General features: G+C 45.5%; 1 protein-coding gene across 1 annotated transcript in view; it reads right to left on the bottom strand.

Annotated features, from left to right (window-relative positions):
* CDC23 (cell division cycle 23) overlaps nucleotides 1-22,210 on the bottom strand; it is a 63,335-nt gene that overhangs the window by 36,385 nt on the left and 4,740 nt on the right. Inside the window, exons 2-6 of the mRNA XM_069764336.1 lie at nucleotides 22,077-22,149; nucleotides 20,468-20,605; nucleotides 14,767-14,809; nucleotides 11,625-11,730; nucleotides 11,411-11,543 (exon numbers count right to left, since the gene is read on the bottom strand). Coding sequence (XP_069620437.1) covers nucleotides 11,411-11,543; nucleotides 11,625-11,730; nucleotides 14,767-14,809; nucleotides 20,468-20,605; nucleotides 22,077-22,149 — 493 coding nt within the window. The remainder of the gene's footprint in view (nucleotides 1-11,410; nucleotides 11,544-11,624; nucleotides 11,731-14,766; nucleotides 14,810-20,467; nucleotides 20,606-22,076; nucleotides 22,150-22,210) is intronic.

Here is a 22,210-nt window from a genome sequence, read left to right as displayed (position 1 = left end):
CCCTGGGATTTAGGGAGCAAAAAAGTTTTACTTTTCTGTTGTTTCTGGTGGCGAATAGATCCACCACTGGTTGACCCCATCTGCGGACGACAAGATTGAAAATGTCCTCGTTGAGAGACCACTCTCCCTGTTTTAACACATTTCGGCTGAGGAAATCTGCTGCCACATTTTCTTTTCCTTTGATGTGAAGAGCTGTCAAAGATAGAAAATTGGGGGGCGTGGCCTAGCAGGAGATGTGAGAGGATGCTTGCCGGACCTCTCCCGCTGCCCGAACGGAGATTTAAGTGATTCTGAAGGCGCCGCCGAACGCCAAACACCGGAGGAGCAGCTCCTGAGTGGCCGGGGAGCAGGGAGAGCGAAAAGCGCGCTGCAGGAGCCGGGGGAAAATGACGCGCAAAAGGCAGAAAGAAGCCGGGGTGGCCGGCTGCACGCGCTCCCAAGATGGCGCCGACAGCGCAGCGGAGGAGGCGGCAAAGGCAGGCGCTGCTTACCAGAAGCGGCTAGAAATACTAGCAAAGCTGGAGCAGTTTGCCAGAACAGAGGAGGCAGGACGGATGATGCAAGGAGCTGAAGGAGAGGTGACAGGAGGAGCAGTGGACTCAGTGGAGCAGACGGGTGAGCAGGCTGGGGCACAGAGGGAGGTGGTGGAGAGCGAATCCTGCATAGCACCCACCATAACACCAGCCATAAGCAATGCCCCACTAGATAAGGGGGCTGGGCTGGCCCTGGATTGTGCAGCACAGCTGGGAACTGTATGTATTGATGAGGCTGCGGAGCCGACCCTGAGGGACATTTTCTCTGCTATATTGTCTTGCAAGACTGCTTTAACAACCCTAACTGCTCAGGTGGATGGCCTGAAGGGGGAGGTCTCCTCGTTTCGCTCAGCCATGCACAAAATGGAGGGGAGAGTTGAACTGTTAGAGGAACGTGTAGGGGGAGCGGAGGACCAAATTGCCGAAATGACTAAAAGGGAGAAAAAATACATCCAGCGCATTTCAGAGTTGGAGCTTAAAACTGACGATCTGGAGAACCGCTCACGTAGGAATAACTTGAGAATTGTTGGTGTGCCTGAAAAGGCAGAAGGAAACAACCCCACGGAATTTATTGAAACATGGTTGAAAACTAAGGTGGGAGGAGATAGTCTCACTAAGTTATTCGCGGTTGAAAGAGCGCACAGGGTGCCGTCCAGACCTTTGCCCCCTGGATCCCCTCCAAGGACCTTTCTGGCTAAAATCCTGAATTATAGAGACCGAGATATTCTGATGAGGAAGGCCAGGAATATGGAGGAATTAACCATCGATGGAAATCGAGTATCCATCTATCCTGACTATTCCACAATTGTGCAGAGGCTTAGGATGAAGTTTGGAGAGACTAAAAGACGTCTGCGTGAACTGGGCCTGGCTTATTCTATGCTGTATCCGGCAAAACTACGCGTGGTGGCTATGGATAAGGTCCACTTTTTCCAGAGCCCTGAGGAAGTGTCACACTGGTTGGATCTGAACGCGAAGCGTATTGAAGCGGAAGGGAACCGCTGAGGAGGATCAGGAGTGATTTTCTGTCTAAAGTGTTCATCTGACAGAATTAACTGAGCTACGGGTTCACTGTGACAGAATACTGGAGTAACTTGTTTTGAAGGACTAGTGCGCTTTGGTTGTGTTCGGCGGCGCAACTGTTTTTACATTATGTTTCAGATGGGCGGGGGGAGGGGAACGACTGTTGAACAGTGGGAAATTTATTGTGGGTGAGTGTCGGATTCTAAGTCACTGGTAGGAGTGTTAGTACGTTCCCCTTTTTCTCATATAGAGAGGGAGTAGGAGTTTTGTGAGGGAGGAGGTTATTGAGGGAGGGAGAGGTAAGGTTTAGGTTAATTTGTAATAATGAGGGATGGGGGGGAGGTTTGGGGGGGGAGGGGTCAGTTTAGGGGAGGGGGGAAGAAGATCAAAGGATGGGAGAAGAATATTTTCATTGTTTGGCAATATGATGGGAGATAAAGTTAAAATTTTGAGCTGGAACATTAGAGGTCTATCAAACAATACAAAGCGTACGGCGATTTTGCAATATATCTTGAAACAGAGGCCCTCGCTGATATGCCTTCAGGAAACCCATTTAGTAAAAGAAAAAGTGGATATACTGCATAAAAGATGGGTGAGGAGGGCGTACCATGCGACGTTCTCGAACTATGCTAGAGGGGTGTCGATTCTGGTGCACACGAACGTACCGTTTGAGGAGGTGGAGGTGACGATAGACAGTGATGGACAATATGTATTCCTAGTGTGTAAAGTATTCGCTAAACTGATATGTGTAGTGTCGGTATATATTCCTCCACCGTACTCGGGGAAAAAACTGCAGGAAATTCTTAATATAGCCGGTAGATGGGGAGGAGTTCCTTTGCTTATATTGGGAGATGTCAATAACATTATTAACGATCACTGGGATAAGGGTCAACACGCACAGCTGAGGGCGGAAGGGAATGAGACAGCGTTTGGTAGTTATTTGAAAGAAGTAGCATGGAGGGATCTGTGGAGAGTCCGTAACACTGACACGTACTGCTTTTCCTGCTATTCGGCGACATATGGCTCGTTGTCTCGCATCGATTTGGCCCTGGGCAATGAAGGAATGGACGGGCTAGTGGAGGAGGTGGCATATATGGCTAGGGTAGTCTCGGACCATAGTCCGCTTGTGGTAACACTGAAAATTGAAAGCCAGGGGGAGATAGCTAAGCGGGGGTGGAAAATTAACCCTTTCTGGTTGCAAATTCTGGATATGGGAAAGATAGGGGAGGAGCTGGAGGAGTTCTTTCAAATTAATAAAGGTAGTGCAGCGAAATATGTGGTGTGGGATACCATGAAGGCATTCTTGAGGGGGATATTATTTAGAGAGATATCTAGGCACAAAACACGAACAAGGGAATCTGATAAAGCGATAATGGAAGAATTGAAGGTAGCGGAGGCTGCATTGAATGATCTGCGCTCACAGGACACCATAAAACGTATGAAGAAGGCTCAGGAGGAGGTGAATAAGTTACACTTACGTAGAGCAGAAAGGACAAGGAATTTCCAAAGAGAGGCATTTTATGCGGAGGGAGAGAAAGTGGGGCATCTGCTGTCGGTGGTGGCATCGGCGCAAAGGGAATCGGCACATGTACATGCCCTAGAATTGGAAAATGGCAGTATTGTTACACAGGGGGCCCAAATTATGGAAGGATTTAAGGGTTTTTACAGCAAACTATATACATCACGATTGGAACAGGGAGAAGAAGAAATTGACAGGTTTTTAGAGGTGGCAGACTTGCCTAGAATAGAGACAGAGGATAGAGACTGGTTGGATAGGCCGTTTACGGTGGAGGAATTGGAGGGGGCCTTGAGGTCCATGGCGGGAGGGAAGGCGCCGGGGGCGGACGGCATTCCTGTCGAACTATACGGCAACTTTGCTGAGGAGCTGATGGCTCAGTTGTTGGAGGTCTTTGAGGAGTCACTGGAGAGGGGTATATTGCCTGATTCCATGAGGGAGGCCATTATTGTGGTCATCCCCAAACCAGACAAGAACCCAAGATTGCCGGAGTCATATAGGCCGATATCACTCCTAACGAAAGATGTCAAGATTCTGGCTAAGGCCCTGGCGAACAGGCTGACCCGGGTGATAGAAAAAGTGGTTCATTTGGACCAATCAGGCTTTATGCCTAATAAATCAACTGCCATTAACTTGAGAAGGCTATTTCTTAATATGCAAATACCGGCTGATAATGCTGGCAAGAGAGTGGTGGTTTCCCTCGATGCACACAAGGCCTTTGATAGTATAGAATGGCAATACCTGTGGTCGGTGCTGAGTCGTTGTGGGTTTGGGCCAGTCTTTGTGTCATGGGTGAGACTCCTATACTCCTCTCCGGTGGCCAAAATCAGGGTGAACAATATGATGTCAGACAGCTTTCAGCTTTTTAGAGGTACAAGGCAGGGGTGCCCGTTGTCCCCGCTGCTATTTGCTTTGGCGGTGGAACCACTGGCAGCGACTATCAGACGGTCTCAAATGGTGACAGGGTTTTTATATGGGAAGATGGAGGAAAAAATCACCTTATATGCAGATGACATACTGCTTTTCCTTGAGAGCTCTGGGGAACCACTAAGAAATGTAATAGCATTAATCGAGAGATTTGGGCAAATTTCAGGGCTAGTTATTAATTGGGACAAATCGAGTGTTATGCAGATAGATAGAGAAGTGGATTGTACAAGGGAGGTGGAAGAAGATACAAAATTAAGGGTGGTCACTCAGTTTAAATATTTGGGGATTCAGGTAACTCTTCCCTTAACTAGATTTGAGGAACTTAATCTCGAGCCTTTAGTAACTAAGATACGCACTAAGATCTCAGCTTGGAGTAAGCTAAATTTGTCAGTGGTAGGAAGAGTAAATCTCCTTAAGATGGTGGTGATGCCTCAGATCTTGTATGTCCTACATAATTCTCCGGTATGGATCCCGATGAGAACATTCCGTAAGCTGAAATCGATGTTTGGAGAGTTGGTGTGGGGAAAGAAGAGCCCGAGGATTAGGCAGGAGACTTTGCAGAGACCCAAAGATGAGGGGGGGCTTGCGTTACCCAACCCATGGTTATACTTTCTGGCTGCACAGAGCCAACATCTTAGGGGATGGGGGAAAGGGTTAGTGGAAGAAATGGGTCACAGTAGTCTGGTGCATATTAGCGGGGTATGGCCCTTGAGTTTGGGTCTGGAATCAGGACTATTTAGGAAATTGGGGAACGGCTTTCCCACCATGAATTTAATTCATAGAGTATGGCAGATGCTGAAGCGTATTAGGGGAATTGGGGGCTTCACGGAATTTTCACCTATCTGGGATAACTCATCTCTTCAAGAATTTAACCATATGGAAGGAATGGGAGAATGGAGAGAAAAGGGTATTAGGCTATTAGGACAATTGATTCACAGTGGGAGTCTTAGATCTTATGATGCGCTTCGGCAGGAATTTCAGTTTCCGGGATTAAAATGGTATCAATATAGGAGAGTTCAGCACGCTTTTCAGGCACAGAGGAAGAGGGGGCCCATAGTGGTTCAGAAAGATCTCATGTTAGACTGTATTCTAAATAACAATGGAACAAAGGGGGCTATATCGGAAGTATATGGGGATTTACTACACACATTCTTGGAGAATTACCCGATTAAAGCTAGAGGAAAATGGGAGGCCGAACTGGGGGAAATAGACGATGACAAATGGGGGTCTATTCTGGAATACATACCTAAATTGTCAATGAGTGAGCCTGGGAGGCTCTCGCAATTGTATGTGGTTAATAGGGTCTATAGGACACCCGACTTGTTGTTCAAAGCCGGAGTGAGATTGGATTCTGAGTGCCCTAGGTGCACTCAGACTGAGGCGGGTATGCTCCACATGTTGTGGGTGTGCCCCAGGCTCTTTTCATATTGGGTAGCAGTGTTGAACCAAATTGGAGTGCTTTATGGATGTGCGATTCCCAGGGATCCAGTGGTTTGTATACTTGGGTATGTGGAGGAGTTGTCGGCCGATGAAACTGCCAAAATGGCAATAGCTAGATTGCTCTTCGTTGCAAGGAAAGTGATTGCGAGATACTGGATTAGGGAGGAACCTCCAACCAGACGAGAATTTACCGCACAGGTGAATCATATTGTCCAGCTCGAAAAAAGCATTTATACCAAGAGGAATAGGACGGGGTTTTTTCAAAAGCTATGGCAGCCATGGCTAAATGGGAATGATTAAGAGGTTGTGGTAAATAATGTTAATAATACAATTTGTCTGTAATAAAAATGATCTTCTTGGGGAGGAGGGGGGGAAGTTGGGGTTGGTTATCTGAAGGAGGGAGGGGGGAGAAGGGGTATATTTTCTTGTTAAAATGAAAAACACAAATGCACTTTGTTGTATGAATAGATAACATTTATTATGTTCAATAAAAATTTATCTGATAAAAAAAAAAAAAAAAAAAAGATAGAAAATTGAGCTCTGCCACCTGGAACAACCGATCCGTGATCTGCATTAAAGTTTCGGAACGAGTTCCCCCTTGCCGGTTTATGTAAGCGACCGCCACTCTGTTGTCCGACAGAATTCTAACGTGCTGGCCCTGCAGATATACGAGGAATTTTTTAACAGCCAGTTCAACCGCCAACAACTCTTTGATTTGATGAAAATGTTGTGAAGGGTTCCCACTGTCCCTGGACCACCATGTCCCCCATATAGGCTCCCCACCCTGAAGAGCTGGCATCCGTGGTTATCACGTGGGTGACATCTATCATCCAGGGAACCCCTGCTGATAAATTTTGTTTATCTAGCCACCATCTAAGGGAATTCAATGTTATCGGCCTCAATGTCAATTTTCCATTCAATGCGCCTCCTAAGGCTCTGTCATGGAACAGGACTTCATTTTGTAGGGACCTGGTGTGGAACTGAGCCCACTTAACTGCTGGGATGCAAGATGTGAGTGACCCAAGTAGAGACATTGCTTGCCTAAGTGTCATGGAAGGTGTATTGATTGCTCTTAATACAAAACTCTGAATTTGGTCCATTTTCTCTATAGGGAGGAGACACTGCTGTGTCACTGAATTCAACATTAACCCCAGGAATTTTTGAACATTTAGGGGCTGTAATTTAGATTTTTCAAAGTTTATGATCCAACCCAACCATTCTAGTTTGGTTTTAGCAATCTCCCATTGTGACAGACAATGATCTACCGAGTTACCTACAATGAGGAAATCGTCTAAGTAGGGGACTATAAGGATATTTGACTCTCTTAAATGCGCCATAACTTCCGCAATTATTTTAGTAAACACCCTAGGTGCCGAGGTGATCCCAAAGGGGAGCGCTCTGAATTGAAAATGTCGAATCCTACCCCCCATTAGTATCGCTACCCTCAGGTATCGTTGGAAATCAGCATGAATGGGTACATGATAGTAGGCATCTTTCAAATCCACTACTACCATGAAACAGTTGTTGAAAAGCATTTTTATTGCCGAATTGATGGACTCCATTTTGAAAGTATGTTTCACCAAAAACTTATTGAGACCCTTAAGATTTATAATGGTCCTGTAAGATTTATCAGGCTTCTGGATTAGGAACAGGGGAGAGTAAAACCCTTCCCCTGCCTGAGAATACGGCACTTCTACCAAAACATTTTTGGAACAAAGAGTCCTCACTTCCTCTTCTAGGGCGAATTGTTCAGTGGGAGATGAGCGCCAGGGTGTTAACCTAAATTTGTCCTGTGGAATATGAACAAATTCCAGCTTGAGACCATGGGAAACAGTGTCTTTTATCCAAACGCTGTTTGTGATTTTCGACCACTCTGCCGAGAAATGCAATAGTCTCCCTCCCACTGGAATTGCCAGTCATTGGTCTTGTTTTTTATTTTCCGTCTGGTTACGGCGAAACATGAGACCTGTACCTCGCTTTCGCCTATCCTCCCATCTGGGACGATCTCTCCCTGGTGAAAAGGCTCGCTTTCCTCCCCGGTTGAACCTTCTTTTGTTGAAGGGACGACGGTATGGATTGAACAGGTTGGGAAACTTTTTCTTATCATCTCCTGCTTTCTCCAGGAGTTCATCCAGGGTAGGCCCAAATAAATATTCGCCTTTACAAGGGATAGCGCAGAGCTTCGCTTTTGCCTGCATATCCCCCGGCCAGCATTTCAGCCATAGGGCTCTCCTTGCAGCATTAGAAAGTCCTGCTGCTCTAGCTGCCAACTTTACGGAGTCAATTGAGGCGTCTGATAAAAAAGCCGCCCCCTCCTGGATTACAGGTAATGCTGAGAGAATGGACTCTCTAGAGGCCCCTTGTTTTAATTGGGTCTCCAACTGGTCCAGCCAGACCATCATTGACCTTGCCGTGCAGGTTGAAGCTACCGCAGGTCTTAAGGAGCCAGCTGCCATCTCCCAGGTTCCCTTCAGGAAGGTATCCACTTTCCTATCCAGGGGGTCTTTAAGTGTTCCCATATCTTCAAATGGGAGAGAAGATCGTTTAGCTACCTTGGCAATTGCTGCATCCAGCTTGGGTGCTTTCTCCCAGTTACCTACTGCTGGGTCATCAAAAGGGTATCGGCGTTTTTGCGCAGGTGGTAAGGAGCCTTTTCTCTCAGGTTTCCTCCATTCCCTATTAATAAGATCTTGTATTTTCTCATTTAAAGGAAACACTCTGCGCTTCTTTTGCTCCAATCCACTGAACATCATTTGTTCTTTGGATAGTTGAGGCTTGGGTTCCGATATACCCATTGTGCCTCTGACCGCCTTTACCAATTTGTCTATCCTTTCTAGGGGTAGGCAAAACCGAGCAGCGTCTTCTTCCGAAGAGGAGGATGATGCTGCTGAATTGTCTGATTCTTCGGACTTGTCCTTTTCCACAGACGAATCAGATGCCCACTCAGTTCTCTGCCTAGAACCTCCTGACTGTGAAAGGTTTTTAAAGGACTCTTTAACCTCCATTCTAATCATCTCCTTGAGACTGGCCGTAATAGAGGAGGATTCTTCGGCTACCTACGGGGATAAGTAAGGTAGACTAGAGTGTAAAATCTACATGCTATACCCCCTCCCCTCCTTCCAGAACCTCACCGTCTGCTGGATACAGGGGTCACATAGTTTTTTAGGGTGTGAGTCAGGCAAGGGAACCCCGCAGATGGCACATTCCCTATGCTTCGCCTTACTGACGTTTTTCCTTCCCTGCATAAAACACATGAGGGGAGACTAGTCACTAAGTGAACTTTCTCGAAGATCACTTACCAGTGGCTGCTCACACCCAGAAATACCGAAGCACGAGGGGGATCCTTTTTGACTGACCCTCCAGACCCCTGTCTGGAGGAGCTTCTGCGGCCCGAACCATCGCTCCTTTTTTCATGTTCCTTCTCCTTGGGTTTCTGGGATGCTTGTTCCAGCAGCACAACCTGCTGATCCTGATCTGAATCCATTTGCAGTAAATTGGAGCCAGAACCCGGGAACATGCTGCTGGAGCCGCCTTATAAGGCCCCTCCTTCGGTCAGCGCACCTTGCCCAGCTTGCTTGTTTAATTTTCCCGCCCCCCCGCAGCTGTGGGGAATCAATCGTCGCTCCGGAGGGATTGCGGCATGATCTCCGGTGGGCGCCGCCATCTTGGAGCCCCCGCGCATGCGCAGGAGCTCACCGATCCGGAAGACGTCGCCGGCTCCGCCCCCCGACGTCACCACAGCTTACAGCGCTTCCTGTCAGCGCTGCAGCTCTCGTGGAACGCCGAGGCCGGCCAGCTACGATCCGATCGGCGCCCCCCCGATGCCGCCGCGCTCCCCCCTGCTCCAGAGAGACCCCCAGCCCACGGGAAGGGCGACTTACCAGACGCTGGCCCCGGAGACCGGACACCCCCTGGCGACCGCTCCTCGCTGCCTAGTCACCGCCGTGCCGCCCTGCCAGGGCCACCGTGACTACTTCAGGTACCCGCACCGGCCGAAGTGGGAGACCCTCTCGCCACCAGAATCGGTCCGGCCGGCCTGGACTCCTGTAGTTTCTATAGGCATCCAGTCCCTTCAGGAACAGGAAACCAACTGATGCATGGGGAGAGGTGCCGCCCTTTTGTATCTGTAGGTTTCCTGTTCCTTAAGGGCGGATCCCCTCTCTCGTGTGCTGTCATGGGAGTCCGAATAAAAACTCATTCTTTTTCTTCATCCATCTCTTCTTCCTTATTTTCTGGTTTATCTTCTTCTTTATCAATCTTCTGTCGCCTCTGGAACGGAACCTGATGGAGAGAGAAAAAGGACATGTACCGCTTCATCCTGAAGACGAGTTCATTATTAGATGTCCGACCTGTATTGTAGGACCCCATGCCTCCTGAAACCGTCAGGCTCTGGTGGGCGAGTGTGTAGGAGACGGGGGCCAGGGCCGATAATCAGATCATCTAAGCACTCTTCGTGTGTTAGGGGTTGGGGTCCTGCTGGCTAGATGTATGAGGATACGTTGCCATCATTGTGTGGGCCGCGCATGCTCAGTGGGAGCTGGCGTCCTGTGTGCAAGACTTCAATGAAATGGTGTGGTAGCACAGAATTTTAAAAAGGAGGCAAGTCACTGAACAATCAGTGACCTGCACAAGAAATAGAGGAGCAAAGAACGAGAAGAAGACCCTGCCCCCCCCCCACGTCCCGCCCCAAAGAACACAAAACAAAATTTTCTGAAAACTTCATAAGGCGAGTGTTCATCAGCCACTGAGCGGATCCCTTCACATCAGGTAAATTCTGCCTACAGGTTCGCTTTAAGCAAAAGATCTAGGAGGGTGGGAGGCAGTTCACATCAAAGCAGCAGCTCAGGGAGCCTATTCTGACATCCTGCAAAGAAATTCAAGTAGAAACTCTCCAAAAACTCACAAGTTCAATGAATGAATGAAGAATTTGTGAAGGTGATGTCAAAGAAGGGTTCCTATGTTGTCAACATGTAACTTAGCCTGCTTAGATGTTTTTGATTGCATAAGCTTTTGATTTCAGCATGTGTGACCTCTTAATGCTGCAAATTCAACAAATTACAATTTTCAGTTCTTTACAAGCTATAAAATGTTTGTAAACTCTGTTGTACGCAATAATTTGGAACAGTGCATTTTTTTAGTTTTGAAAAAAATATTGGAAGGTTTGTCCAACAAAACTGATTTATACTCGGTTGAGAACGGTTGATGATTTGAATTTTATACTGTCATTTGCACAGACCATTTAGGAAAATCAGAGAAAAATGGCATTTGTATAATAACTTGGAAAGCAGCTTACAGTGCTGTGTTAAAAGAGATCCATGAGTGGTAGTAAATGCATAGAAAGAATATTCCTAGTAAAGTTATTTTCGCATAGGGCAATTTCTTTACAGAAGTAAAAACTTGATTGTGGACAACTCCATTCATGAAAAGGTACCAAAACAGATCTTATGATGGAAATATATATCATATAGATCTCACTTGCGTATATACTCCTATATAATTATATATACTCATATCCACAGCTAAATATATACACTAATCAATTGCTTAAAATGGCTGACAAACTCATAAGCTAGACAGATTGTTTGGGGATTTCCAGCCATAAAGCGGAACAGCCCCAGATGTACTAGATGGTGATCAGATGTCTCAACTTTGTCCTAGATGCAGAAAGATACAAAGAGCTACGTTTTAGTTGCTTAATCAGCATTCATATGTGTATTAATCACAATATTGGTTATCTAAATATATATGGAATAACAGAGGAGCTAAACAATATAGTAATTAACTAACCACCTCCTTTCTATATGCAATTATAAAACCATGTATGTACAATAAATCATCAGTATTGGTGGAATGTTATTGTCACAATCGTGCACAGTGTCATTCTTGAGCAGTCAAAATACTCAGTCTTATTGGGAACGGCCGCAGCACACACAGGGATAGATTTATCCAAACCAAATTTCCATAACAATCTTACCATTTCCTTGTCTGTGATTAGGTTACATAGTTCCAACCAGGTTCCCCAATGCAGAGGCAAGATATGTGTCGCCTCCACGAAAACATCCAAAGCCTCCTTCACCAGATCCAATTTTCTCAGAACTACACCATATCTGTAAAACAAAAAGTATATACAATTTCCATAAAATAATGTTTCAGTTCAACAAAAGCAGGGAAAGAGCTCAGCAACTCACAGGTAAAGCCCAAATCCATCCAACTCTCTGGCCTTATGTTTCTTACTGAGCTCAACACGCAGCTCACGCAGGGCCTCATTCTTTACTTGTCCTTTCTCAAGAGGACCTAGAAAGACAGTAATATTCCACAATAATATCCATATAACAAGGCTACTATTAAAAATATTATTTAAAGGTGTTGATCCCTTTCTAAAAAGTTAAGTCAGAGGGTTAGTCTTCCGATTGGAACAACCCTCTAAGTCAGAGCACAGAACTGCTGCTAAATTCAGCTACTGCTTCGGGTTGCTCAATATGACTAATGCAACAGAAAAGTGAAGGGTGCTCCATTGTTTGTTATTCTATAAATCAAACCGTTAAGCAGAGGAGCTTATACAACTAACCTACTGGGGTTGTGCAAAAATTAGGCACAATGCTAGAAACATCTTGGCTGGGATAAGTACAGCTCCACGCTGGTGTGGGCTGCTTCTCTACGGGATTGGGATTTTCCAAGGCTTGTTGCCATTGGGATATAAACAAGTTCCAGGGGAAGTAAACAGGCTATATTCGCACAATCCAGCCAAACACACGATGCCTGTGAAGTAGTTGTACAGATGCAGGAGAAAGGGTTTTAATCCAAAAAACTAAACAATGCGTTTTGGTGCAGCAGTCTTTTCACCTTCATAAGGGTTTTCAAGTACAAGGGAAAACAACATATTTATATCTACTTGCGTTTGGGAGAAGCCAAAGAACACACCCGTTCACTGTGATGTCAATATGTTCTTTGAATACTCCCAAGTGCAGTTGTATAGATATCTGCGTGGTTTCCTTACTTGTAAGACATGATGAAGGTGCAAGGGAGATACAGTTAGGTCCATATATATTTGGACAGAGACAACATTTTTCTAATTTTGGGTATAGACATTACCACAATGAATTTTAAACAAAACAATTCAGATGCAGTTGAAGTTCAGACTTTCAGCTTTCATTTGAGGGTATCCACATTAAAATTGGATGAAGGGTTTAGGAGTTTCAGCTCCTTAACATGTGCCACCCTGTTTTTAAAGAGACCAAAAGTAATTGGACAATTGACTGCAAGGCTATTTCATGGACAGGTGTGGGCAATCCCTTCGTTATGTCATTCTCAATTAAGCAGATAAAAGGCCTGGAGTTGATTTGAGGTGTGGTGCTTGCATTTGGAAGGTTTTGCTGTGAAGTAAACATGCGGTCAAAGGAGCTCTCCATGCATGTGAAAGAAGCCATTCTTAAGCTGTGAAAACAGAAAAAAAAACATCCGAGAAATTGCTACAATATTAGGAGTGGCAAAATCTACAGTTTGGTACATCCTGAGAATAAAGAAAGCACTGGTGAACTCATCAATGCAAAAAGACCTGGGCTCCCACGGAAGACAACAGTGGTGGATGATCGCAGAATAATCTCCATGGTGAAGAGAAACCCCTTCACAACAGCCAACCAAGTGAACAACACTCTCCAGGAGGTAGGCGTATCAATATCCAAATCTACCATAAAGAGAAGACTGCATGAAAGTAAATACAGAGGGTTCACTGCACGGTGCAAGCCACTCATAAGCATCAAGGTTAAAAAGGCTAGACTGGACTTTGCTAAAAAGCATCTAAAAAAGCCAGCACAGTTCTGGAAGAACATTCTTTGGACAGATGAAACCAAGATCAACCTCTACCAGAATGATGGAAAGAGAAAAGTATGGCAAAGGCTTGGTACAGCTCATGATGCAAAGCATACCACATCATCTGTAAAACACGGTGGAGGCAGTGTGATGGCTTGGGCATGCATGGCTGCCAGTGGCACTGGGTCACTAGAGTTTATTGATGATGTGACACAGGACAGAAGCAGCCGAATGAATTCTGAGGTATTCAGAGCCATACTGTGTGCTCAGATCCAGCCAAATGCAGCCAAACTGATTGGTCGTCGTTTCATACTACAGATGGACAATGACCCAAAACATAAAGCCAAAGCAACCCAGGAGTTTATTAAAGCAAAGAAGTGGAATATTCTTGAATGGCCAAGCCAGTCACCTGATCTCAACTCAATTGAGCATGCATTTCACTTGTTAAAGACTAAACTTCAGACAGAAAGGCCCACAAACAAACAGCAACTGAAAACCACCGCAGAGAAGACCTGGCAGAGCATCAAAAAGGAGGAAACACAGCGTCTGGTGATGTCCATGAGTTCAAGACTTCAGGCAGTCATTGCCAACAAAGGGTTTTCAACCAAGCACTAAAAATGAACATTTTCTTTAAAATTATTGAATATGTCCAATTACTTTTGGTCCCTTAAAAAACAGGGTGGCACGTGTTACGGAGATGAAACTCCTAAACCCTTTATCCAATATTAATGTGGATACCCTCAAATGAAAGCTGAAAGTCTGAACTTCAACTTCATCGGAATTGTTTTGTTTAAAATTCATTGTGGTAATATCTATAACCAAAATTTGAAAAATGTTGTCTCTGTCCAAATATATATGGACCTAACTGTATGTGTCACTGCACACACTGCTATCAGTGATGTAAAATCAGAATATTTTTCCTCGAGCAATATATGTGCCAAGAGGGTTAATTTAAAGTGGTATACATGGGCTGGTTTTATGTGGGAACCCTTTGAGTGGGAACGAGTGTGCTCACCATATCTCCACTTGCAAGCTGACACCGGCATGTGTACGGACAGGACCTACGGTGATGTCATGGTCATGTGATCATCATATGGTTTTGGTTAAATACCTGGACTTGAGAGTCAGTCTGGGTTGTGACTTGGGAGACGAAGGACTCCCACATGGCTCGAGGAGGAGCTGATGACATTGTGAGGTGTCTGCAGGTGAAACCGGGCCGAGAAAGGACACTTTTGTACTTTGTTTTGTTTTCCAGGAAGGCTCTGCTTATTTTTCCTGAACCCTGCTTTGGTCCTTACGACTAGAATATACTAGCATGTAATTTACTATCAGAGCGTTCCTGTGTCTATCTTAAGAAGCAGCTAAGCGTGACAACCCCTCACACAATAAATAAAAATGTTGAGTCAAACACAACCTTCCCCAACAATTTAATCTAACATACTGACGAAGGGTTTCTTGAACATTCACCTAGCAATGAAAGACTATACAAGTAGCCCACCCTCCGAAGAAGATTGTACTCACCCAAGCTATCTACTGTCTCATCATCTTTCCTCTTCTCTCCAGACTACAAGGCAAATGTAATCATTAGCATATAAAAAAAATGTTATATTTATTTTAATCCCCATACAGCATGCTAATCTCCTAACATACTGGATAATTGAGAGGTTACCAGGACAATGACTTTGAAATGGTAAAAAAAAAAAATAGAATTATTCTTACCGTTAATTCGGTTTCTAGTAACCCACCACGACAGCACACCTGGAGGATGTTACCCCTTTCCTAATAGGGACAGGAAATGACAAGAGGTTAAATAACCCCTCCCTCATCCTCCCCTCAGTGTTATTATAAAGGACCACAGGAGAATGAATGCTTCAAATTATATTTATTCTTTTCAGAACGTATATTAAGCAAAGGGAGGGATTACTCCTGCTGTCGTGGTGGGTTACTAGAAACCGAATTAACGGTAAGAATAATTCTATTTTCTCTAGTAACCCCCCACGACAGCACACCTGGAGCAGTACCCAAGAGTAATTTTTAGGGAGGGACTACAGCACTAAGGACTTTTTCTCCGAAGGCTAAGTCTTCTTTTGACATCAGGTCAAGCCTGTAATGTTTGGAGAACGTATGGACCGAGGACCACGTGGCCGCTCTGCATATTTGCTCGATGGAAGCACTGGCTTTCTCGGCCCAGGAGACAGCTGTTGCTCTAGTAGAATGGGCTGTAAGCTTTCCTGGTGGTGGAAGGCCTTGAATTTGATAAGCCTCCAGGATTGCTCTTTTGATCCAATTTGCAATTGTGGATCTGGAAGTCTTCTTCCCCTTATTCTGGCCGAGAAGATGAATAAACAGATTTTGATCTTTTCTAATCTTTTCTGATGCATGAAGATAATAGAGTACCATTCTTCGAACATCCAAAGTATGGAAATGTTCCTCTTCCTCATTCTTTGGTTCTTGATAGAATGATGGAAGAATTATCTCCTGCGATTTGTGGAAATCGGAGACGACCTTTGGGAGAAAGGATGGGTCTAATCGTAGGATAAGCCTGTCCTGAAGAATCTTCATGTAGGGCTCGTTGATTGATAGGGCTTGTAGTTCACCCACTCTTCTGGCTGTTGTTATAGCTACCAGGAAGGTGGTTTTCCAAGCGAGTTTATCCATGGTTATGGAAGATAAGGGTTCAAATGGTGGCAGTGTAAGTCCTTTCAGGACTATATTCAGGTCCCAGGATGGAACTATATTTATGGGTCTTGGAGATATGCGGGATGCCGCCGTCATGAATCTTCTTACCCATCTATGGTTGGCTAAAGACTGGTCAAAATAAGAGCTCAAGGCTGCCACTTGTACCTTGAGGGTGCTGGGTCTGAGACCCTTCTCCAGCCCATCTTGTAGAAAATCCAGGATCTTGGCTAGGTTTGGTTTATCTGGGTTAGGTTGCTCAGGAGCACACCACGTGATGAACGTCTTCCAGATCTTTTGGTAAATAGAATTAGTAACTGTTTTGCGACTTTTTTGTAATGTTTCAATTACTCTCTTTGATAGTCCTCTAGTTCTCAGAATTGAGAATTCAGAAGCCAGGCATTTAGGTGTAGCCTCTCGGGATCTGGATGCAGTATTGGCCCCTGGTAGAGAAGGTCTTTGACCGGTGGAAGTGCTATTGGCCCATCTATCTTTAGACTGATGAGGGCCCCAAACCAACCTCTTTTGGGCCAAAGTGGAGCCACTAGGATCACCTTGAGTTTTTCTGCCCTTATTTTCTGCAGGACTTTTGGTAGGATCGGCAATGGCGGGAACGCGTATGCTAGCGAGAATGTCCATGGCTGGACCAATGCGTCCACAGCTAACCCCGGATTCATCGGATCTAGCGAGAAGAACTGGTCTACCTTTGCGTTCTGACTGTTCGCGAACAAGTCCACTTCTGGCTGTCCCCATCTTTTGACTAGTATCTGAAAGACTTCTGGGTTTAGGCTCCATTCTCCTGGATGGACCTCTGTTCTGCTCAGGAAGTCGGCTTGTACGTTTATCTCCCCTTTTATGTGTAGGGCGGATATGGAGAGAACATGTTCTTCGGCCCACGAAAATATTCTTGCTGATATTCTTTTTAGATCTTCGTGTCTTGTACTTCCCTGGTGGCGAAGGTGGGCAACTGTTGTCATGTTGTCTGAGTATATTTTTAAGTGGGAATTTTGTACAAGAGTTACCGCCGCTTTGAGAACTTCTTCTACTGCTTTTAGCTCTTTGTAATTCGAGGATTGTTGTGTTATTTCGGCTGACCAGAATCCCTGGAATATGTGCTGGTCTACCGTAGCTCCCCAACCTTTTCCACTGGCATCTACTGTTATGGTCACTGCTGGGACCTGCAACCAGGGAACTCCTCTCATTAAGTTCTCTTTTTGTAGCCACCATGTTAATGAGGACTTTACATGCGGTGGTATCCGGATCTTTTTGTCTAGAGAACCTGGGGATCCGTCCCAGCTTGACAGAATATGAGTCTGAAGTATCCTGGTGTGGGCTTGAGCCCATGCCACCATCTGGATGCAAGATGTCATGGTACCTAGAACCGACATGGCCCATCTTAGAGATACTCTCTTCTTGTCCCGCAATGTTCTTATCCTTGATGTAAGCAGGGACCGTTTTTGTTCGGGCAAGAAAGATGTTTGTCTGTGGGAGTCTAATAAGACCCCTAAAAAGATCTTCGTTGTGGACGGAACCATATCCGATTTTTTGGGGTTTATCACCCAACCCAGAGATGACAGGATCTGGACTGTTGTTTGAAGATGTTCCTGTAGAATTGGAACCGTGGGAGCCACTACCAAGAGGTCGTCGAGGTATGGGATTATGCATATCCGTCGACTTCTGATGTACGCCATCACCTCGGACATGACCTTTGTAAAGATCCTTGGAGCTGATGATAGTCCGAATGGGAGGACATTGAACTGGAAGTGGTCTATAACTTCTCCTCTGGTGACTGCAAACCTTAGAAATTTCCGATAGGTTGGATGGACTGTGACGTGATAATATGCGTCCTGTAAGTCGATGGTTGCCATGACGAAGTCTTGCCCTATTAAGGGTACTGTCGATCTGACGGACTCCATTCTGAATCTTCTGTAGGTTACATATTGATTCAGCGGTTTCAGATTGATTATCATCCGATGGGTTCCGTTTGGTTTCCTTATCAGAAATAGGCTGGAATAATGGCCCTTGTTTCTTTCGTCTTTTGGGACTGTGGAGATCACCTTGTTGATTAAGAGATCTTCTATCCCAGTTATCAGGGTGGACTGTAGCTTCGGTGTTGATAACGTTGTAGTTTTCATTCTTTTTTGGGGATATGATGTAAACTCTATTTTCATCCCCTCTTTGACCAATCTTAAGGTCCACTGATCCACACCGATCTCTTGCCAGACTGGGAGGAAGTTCGAAATCCGACCCCCCACTATGACGGCGTCATTGCTTTCTCTGGTTTTGGGGTTGTGAAAGAAAAAGATTCCTGTCTTTCCCTCCTTTCGGATAGCTCCAGCGACCTGTTTTACCCTTTCCTCTGTATTGAGGAGTATGCTCCTGCTGAGTGCGGAAGGGTCTTTTCCTAGGGTTTCTAGGTTCTGGTAAGGTCTTTTTCTTGTCTGAAGCCTTCTCCAAAAGGTCATCCAAGGCTGGTCCAAACATATACTTTCCTTTAAAGGGAATAGAACACAGCCTCATCTTGGAAGTCATATCCCCAGACCAGGATCTTAGCCAGAGTGCACGCCTTACCGAGTTTGACAGTGCGGATGATCTCGCCGTCACTCTCACGGATTCTGCAGAAGCATCTGCTAAAAAGCCTGTTGCTTTCTGGAAGATAGGCAAGGAGGCCAGAATATCTTCTCTCGGAGTACCTGAGGACAAGTGCTCCTCTAGCTGCCCCAGCCAGCGATGCATCGATCTAGCCACGCAAGTGGATACTGAATTGATGTTCAGTAAAGATGCTGACGTTTCCCACGACTTCCTTAGTAGTCCGTCCATCTTACGTTCCAGAGGGTCTCTCAGTTGGGAGGCATCCTCGAATGGTAGCGTGGTCTTTTTGGCTACTCTGGCAATCTGGACGTCCACTTTTGGGACTTCTGACCAGCATGACGCTGTCTCGGCATCCACAGGAAATCTGTCTTTAATTTCCGCTGGAGTAGTCAGCTTCTTTTCTGGGGATTCCCACTCGTCCAGAACTAAATCTCGGATGTTTTGGTGAATAGGAAACACCTGACGCTTCCTAGAACGAAGTCCTCCAAACATCTCTTCTTGCACGGACTGTGCCGTCTTCTCTTCCTCAACCTCCATAGTTTTCCTTACAGCCGTAAGGAGTTCTTCTATATCAGATGAAGAGAAGTAGTATCTCTCTTGCTGGACAGTTTCAGAGTCCAGGGATAATTCACCCTCCTCTGGGGGTTCGTCCGACGTCTCTCCCTGAGAGTCCTCCTGCTCTTCCTCCTGTGGATTAAGTTTCCTTTTCTTAGCCTCAGGAGGGGCACTAGGAGATGGTGTAGGCTGAGAAAGAGTGGCCAGAGATGTTTTAATCTCCTGCTGGATTAAGGTTTTAATCTCCTCTATCAGGGATGGCCGTTCCTCGCTGATAATTTTGTCTGTGCATTCTTTGCACAATGATTTCTTGTATGAAGAGGACAGCTTCTTCATACAAACTGCGCATTTGCGGGTAGTTTTTGTTTTGCTTCCTGATGTGGGTTCCTTGTCCCCCTAAAAAGAAAGGGGAGAAGGAATCATAAGACTACAACCCACATCAGGGAATGGACACCCGGGGCCAGACTACTCACTGGGGCCGGGATGGTGCTGTGTTCTGCAGGTGCAGAGCGCGAGGAAGCAGACATCTCCATAGTCTTCACCACACCGTGGTCCTACCTGCGATGTCTTCCTGTCCAGGGCCTGAATATATAGGCGACCGGACGCAGCACCTGTCCTCCTGGATGAGGACCTCCTCCTCCGGTGTCCGGAAGTACGTGGGGGGAGAACGCCGACGTCTTCCATGCTATCTCCTAGCGTTCCTGGCTGGAACGCACGAGGAACTTCCTGATTCAGAGAAGCCGGCCGGCGTCTGACGTCACATCCGGCCGCCGGCTTCAGACCGGAAGTACCCACACACGCGCGCGCGGTGCGGAGGAGGAGAAGGGCTGGAGAGCTCAGAGAGGCCTCCAGCCGAAGAACGCCCCAGACCTTACCCGCAGGCGCGGAATGGTGGCGAAGGAGTCCCGAGTCGGAGGAGACGGGAGCAGCGACAGGGAATGGACGTAAGTCTGATCCCAGCTGCCCGGCCAGATTATCTGTATTCCCCCCGGTGACCGCTGCCGGCACAGTGCACCTGGGATGACCTCTTCATCCCTAGTAGGGACAGGAAAGAACACTGAGGGGAGGATGAGGGAGGGGTTATTTAACCTCTTGTCATTTCCTGTCCCTATTAGGAAAGGGGTAACATCCTCCAGGTGTGCTGTCGTGGGGGGTTACTAGAGAAAAACGACTTGAGAAAACTTAACTGTTGATTCAGAGTAGATGTCAAGAAGATTATCATAACCTACACAGAAATTGATTGGTCACATTTAAGACCTGTGGGCTTCATTCTGCTGGAGTGGAGCATCTCACTACTTGTGATCATCGTACATAACGATCAAGTATAGTTCAAACATCAATTATATAAAAGACAGACATGTCAATAATAAGCACAAACACATATAAACTGCGTTCTTACCAAATACCTGGAGTACATATACAAAAAGTAGGCTTTCTGGCTTTTACACCCTCGGAGGAAATATGCAGCTCTGTCATATTCTTTTAAGTCGAAGTAAGACTTGGCCAGTGTATATGCATCCAGATCTTGGGCGTCCTCCTAAAATAAATATATATAATACATATATATGTAAACCGTTTCAGCACATGGCAGTATGCCCCAAGATCATTAACTCGGAAGGAATTGACGTGCCTTCCAGACAAACTTCGAGAGGTATTGCCTGCTTCGGGTGCCCTCTATGAGCCAGAGCAGAGATACACTAATAAAGTAGTGGTTTTCGCTACGAAAAAGCCGGTAGATCCACGTTTCACAAACAGTCATTTATTTAAATGCTCAGATGTAAAACTACTATTCCTCTTTCATAGCCAATGCATGGAATTATGTTGGTATGTGCACAAGACCTCTTTTTCAGGGAATATACCGCTTGGCATCCACCTGAAGCAGCCCATAAAATGTATGTAAGGTACAGAAATGTCAAAAGGACATTCCTGTGCACATGTTGTCTTATGTCCCTTCTTTTAACCACTTCAGGGTTTGGAAACTCCAAGCAGTTAAAAGAAGTGGCATGCTCACTCTTCAGGCAGCCCCACAAGAACAATGGCAGCGGTGCTGGCGCCTAAATAACACCATGAGCACAAATACTATAGCTAGCTGCACTTACTTCCCCTTGCAAAACTAGCTGCTTCACCAGTGTCTTGGGAAGCAAGCTGGCAGTGAAGAGTCACTCTCATACTAAATGAGAGCTGTGATGAGACATTTTCCTTTACTTCTACACTAAATCCTACTTCAAGGTTACCTCAGTAAGGCTGTGCGGCAAGAACACCTCTTTTAGAATATAAAAAGCTAAACGGGTTTTCTACTTTCCACAAAGTGAACCTCAAACGCTTGCAAGATGTAAAATAGCAAAAACATATGGTACTTATCCTCCACAAGTCCAGGGCTGACTCCAAACTGTTTTGGCTGTGGCAGTGACTTAATGTAGACATTACCCATCAGCGCTGCACTCAATCACTGAGCTGGGCTGGGTTGCAAGGTCTAAGGGTGTGAAGCATCTGGTTTTGTTATTTTACCTGCCTGCAAGAATTTGGAATCCACTTTGCTGAACGTGAAAGACCCCTTTAAAATCAATGGATAGTAGTCCTTAGCCGGTCTTAAATGACTAAAATCAATCAACTGCTAACTGTGAACAGAGACGAAAGCCAAGAAAAGGCCTTTGTACATCACACCATATTCCTTACTACAACAACTGAAGCAGAGCTTCTATAGTCGGATATACATCATCTGATGGATCATGTTGTGATTTTATATACGGTCTCTATATACCCTGCTTATTACTGTTTGAAGCTAAAATTAGATTATGATGCCAAATATTGTCATGCATTTAAACCCCAGGTAGGAAATTAGACAATCATCGAGTTGTTATAAGAAAGAAAAATAAAACTATGCCTTAGACTTCCCTTAACAAATCTTGTAAATGTACCATGGGCTTCATCGAAACATCAGATGTTGTTTGATCCTGCCAAAACGCACAACTGTATCTTTATAGATAAACTGCTGACTTTAAACCTACCTCTGTTAGTGCAGGTGTAGACGGCAGCTCATTTAAAGGGATAGATTCCAAAGAAAAAGCCAATTCAGATGCCCTGAGAAGGGAAAAAAAAAGTTTCAAAGACAAACTTGTGCATATTCTTAAAATGTCCTAAA

The sequence above is a fragment of the Ranitomeya imitator genome, chromosome 4, assembly GCF_032444005.1.
Source record: "Ranitomeya imitator isolate aRanImi1 chromosome 4, aRanImi1.pri, whole genome shotgun sequence".
Lineage (NCBI taxonomy): Eukaryota > Metazoa > Chordata > Amphibia > Anura > Dendrobatidae > Ranitomeya > Ranitomeya imitator.
Note: the sequence above shows the minus strand (reverse complement) of the source record. Positions and strands in the feature narration are given on the sequence as shown.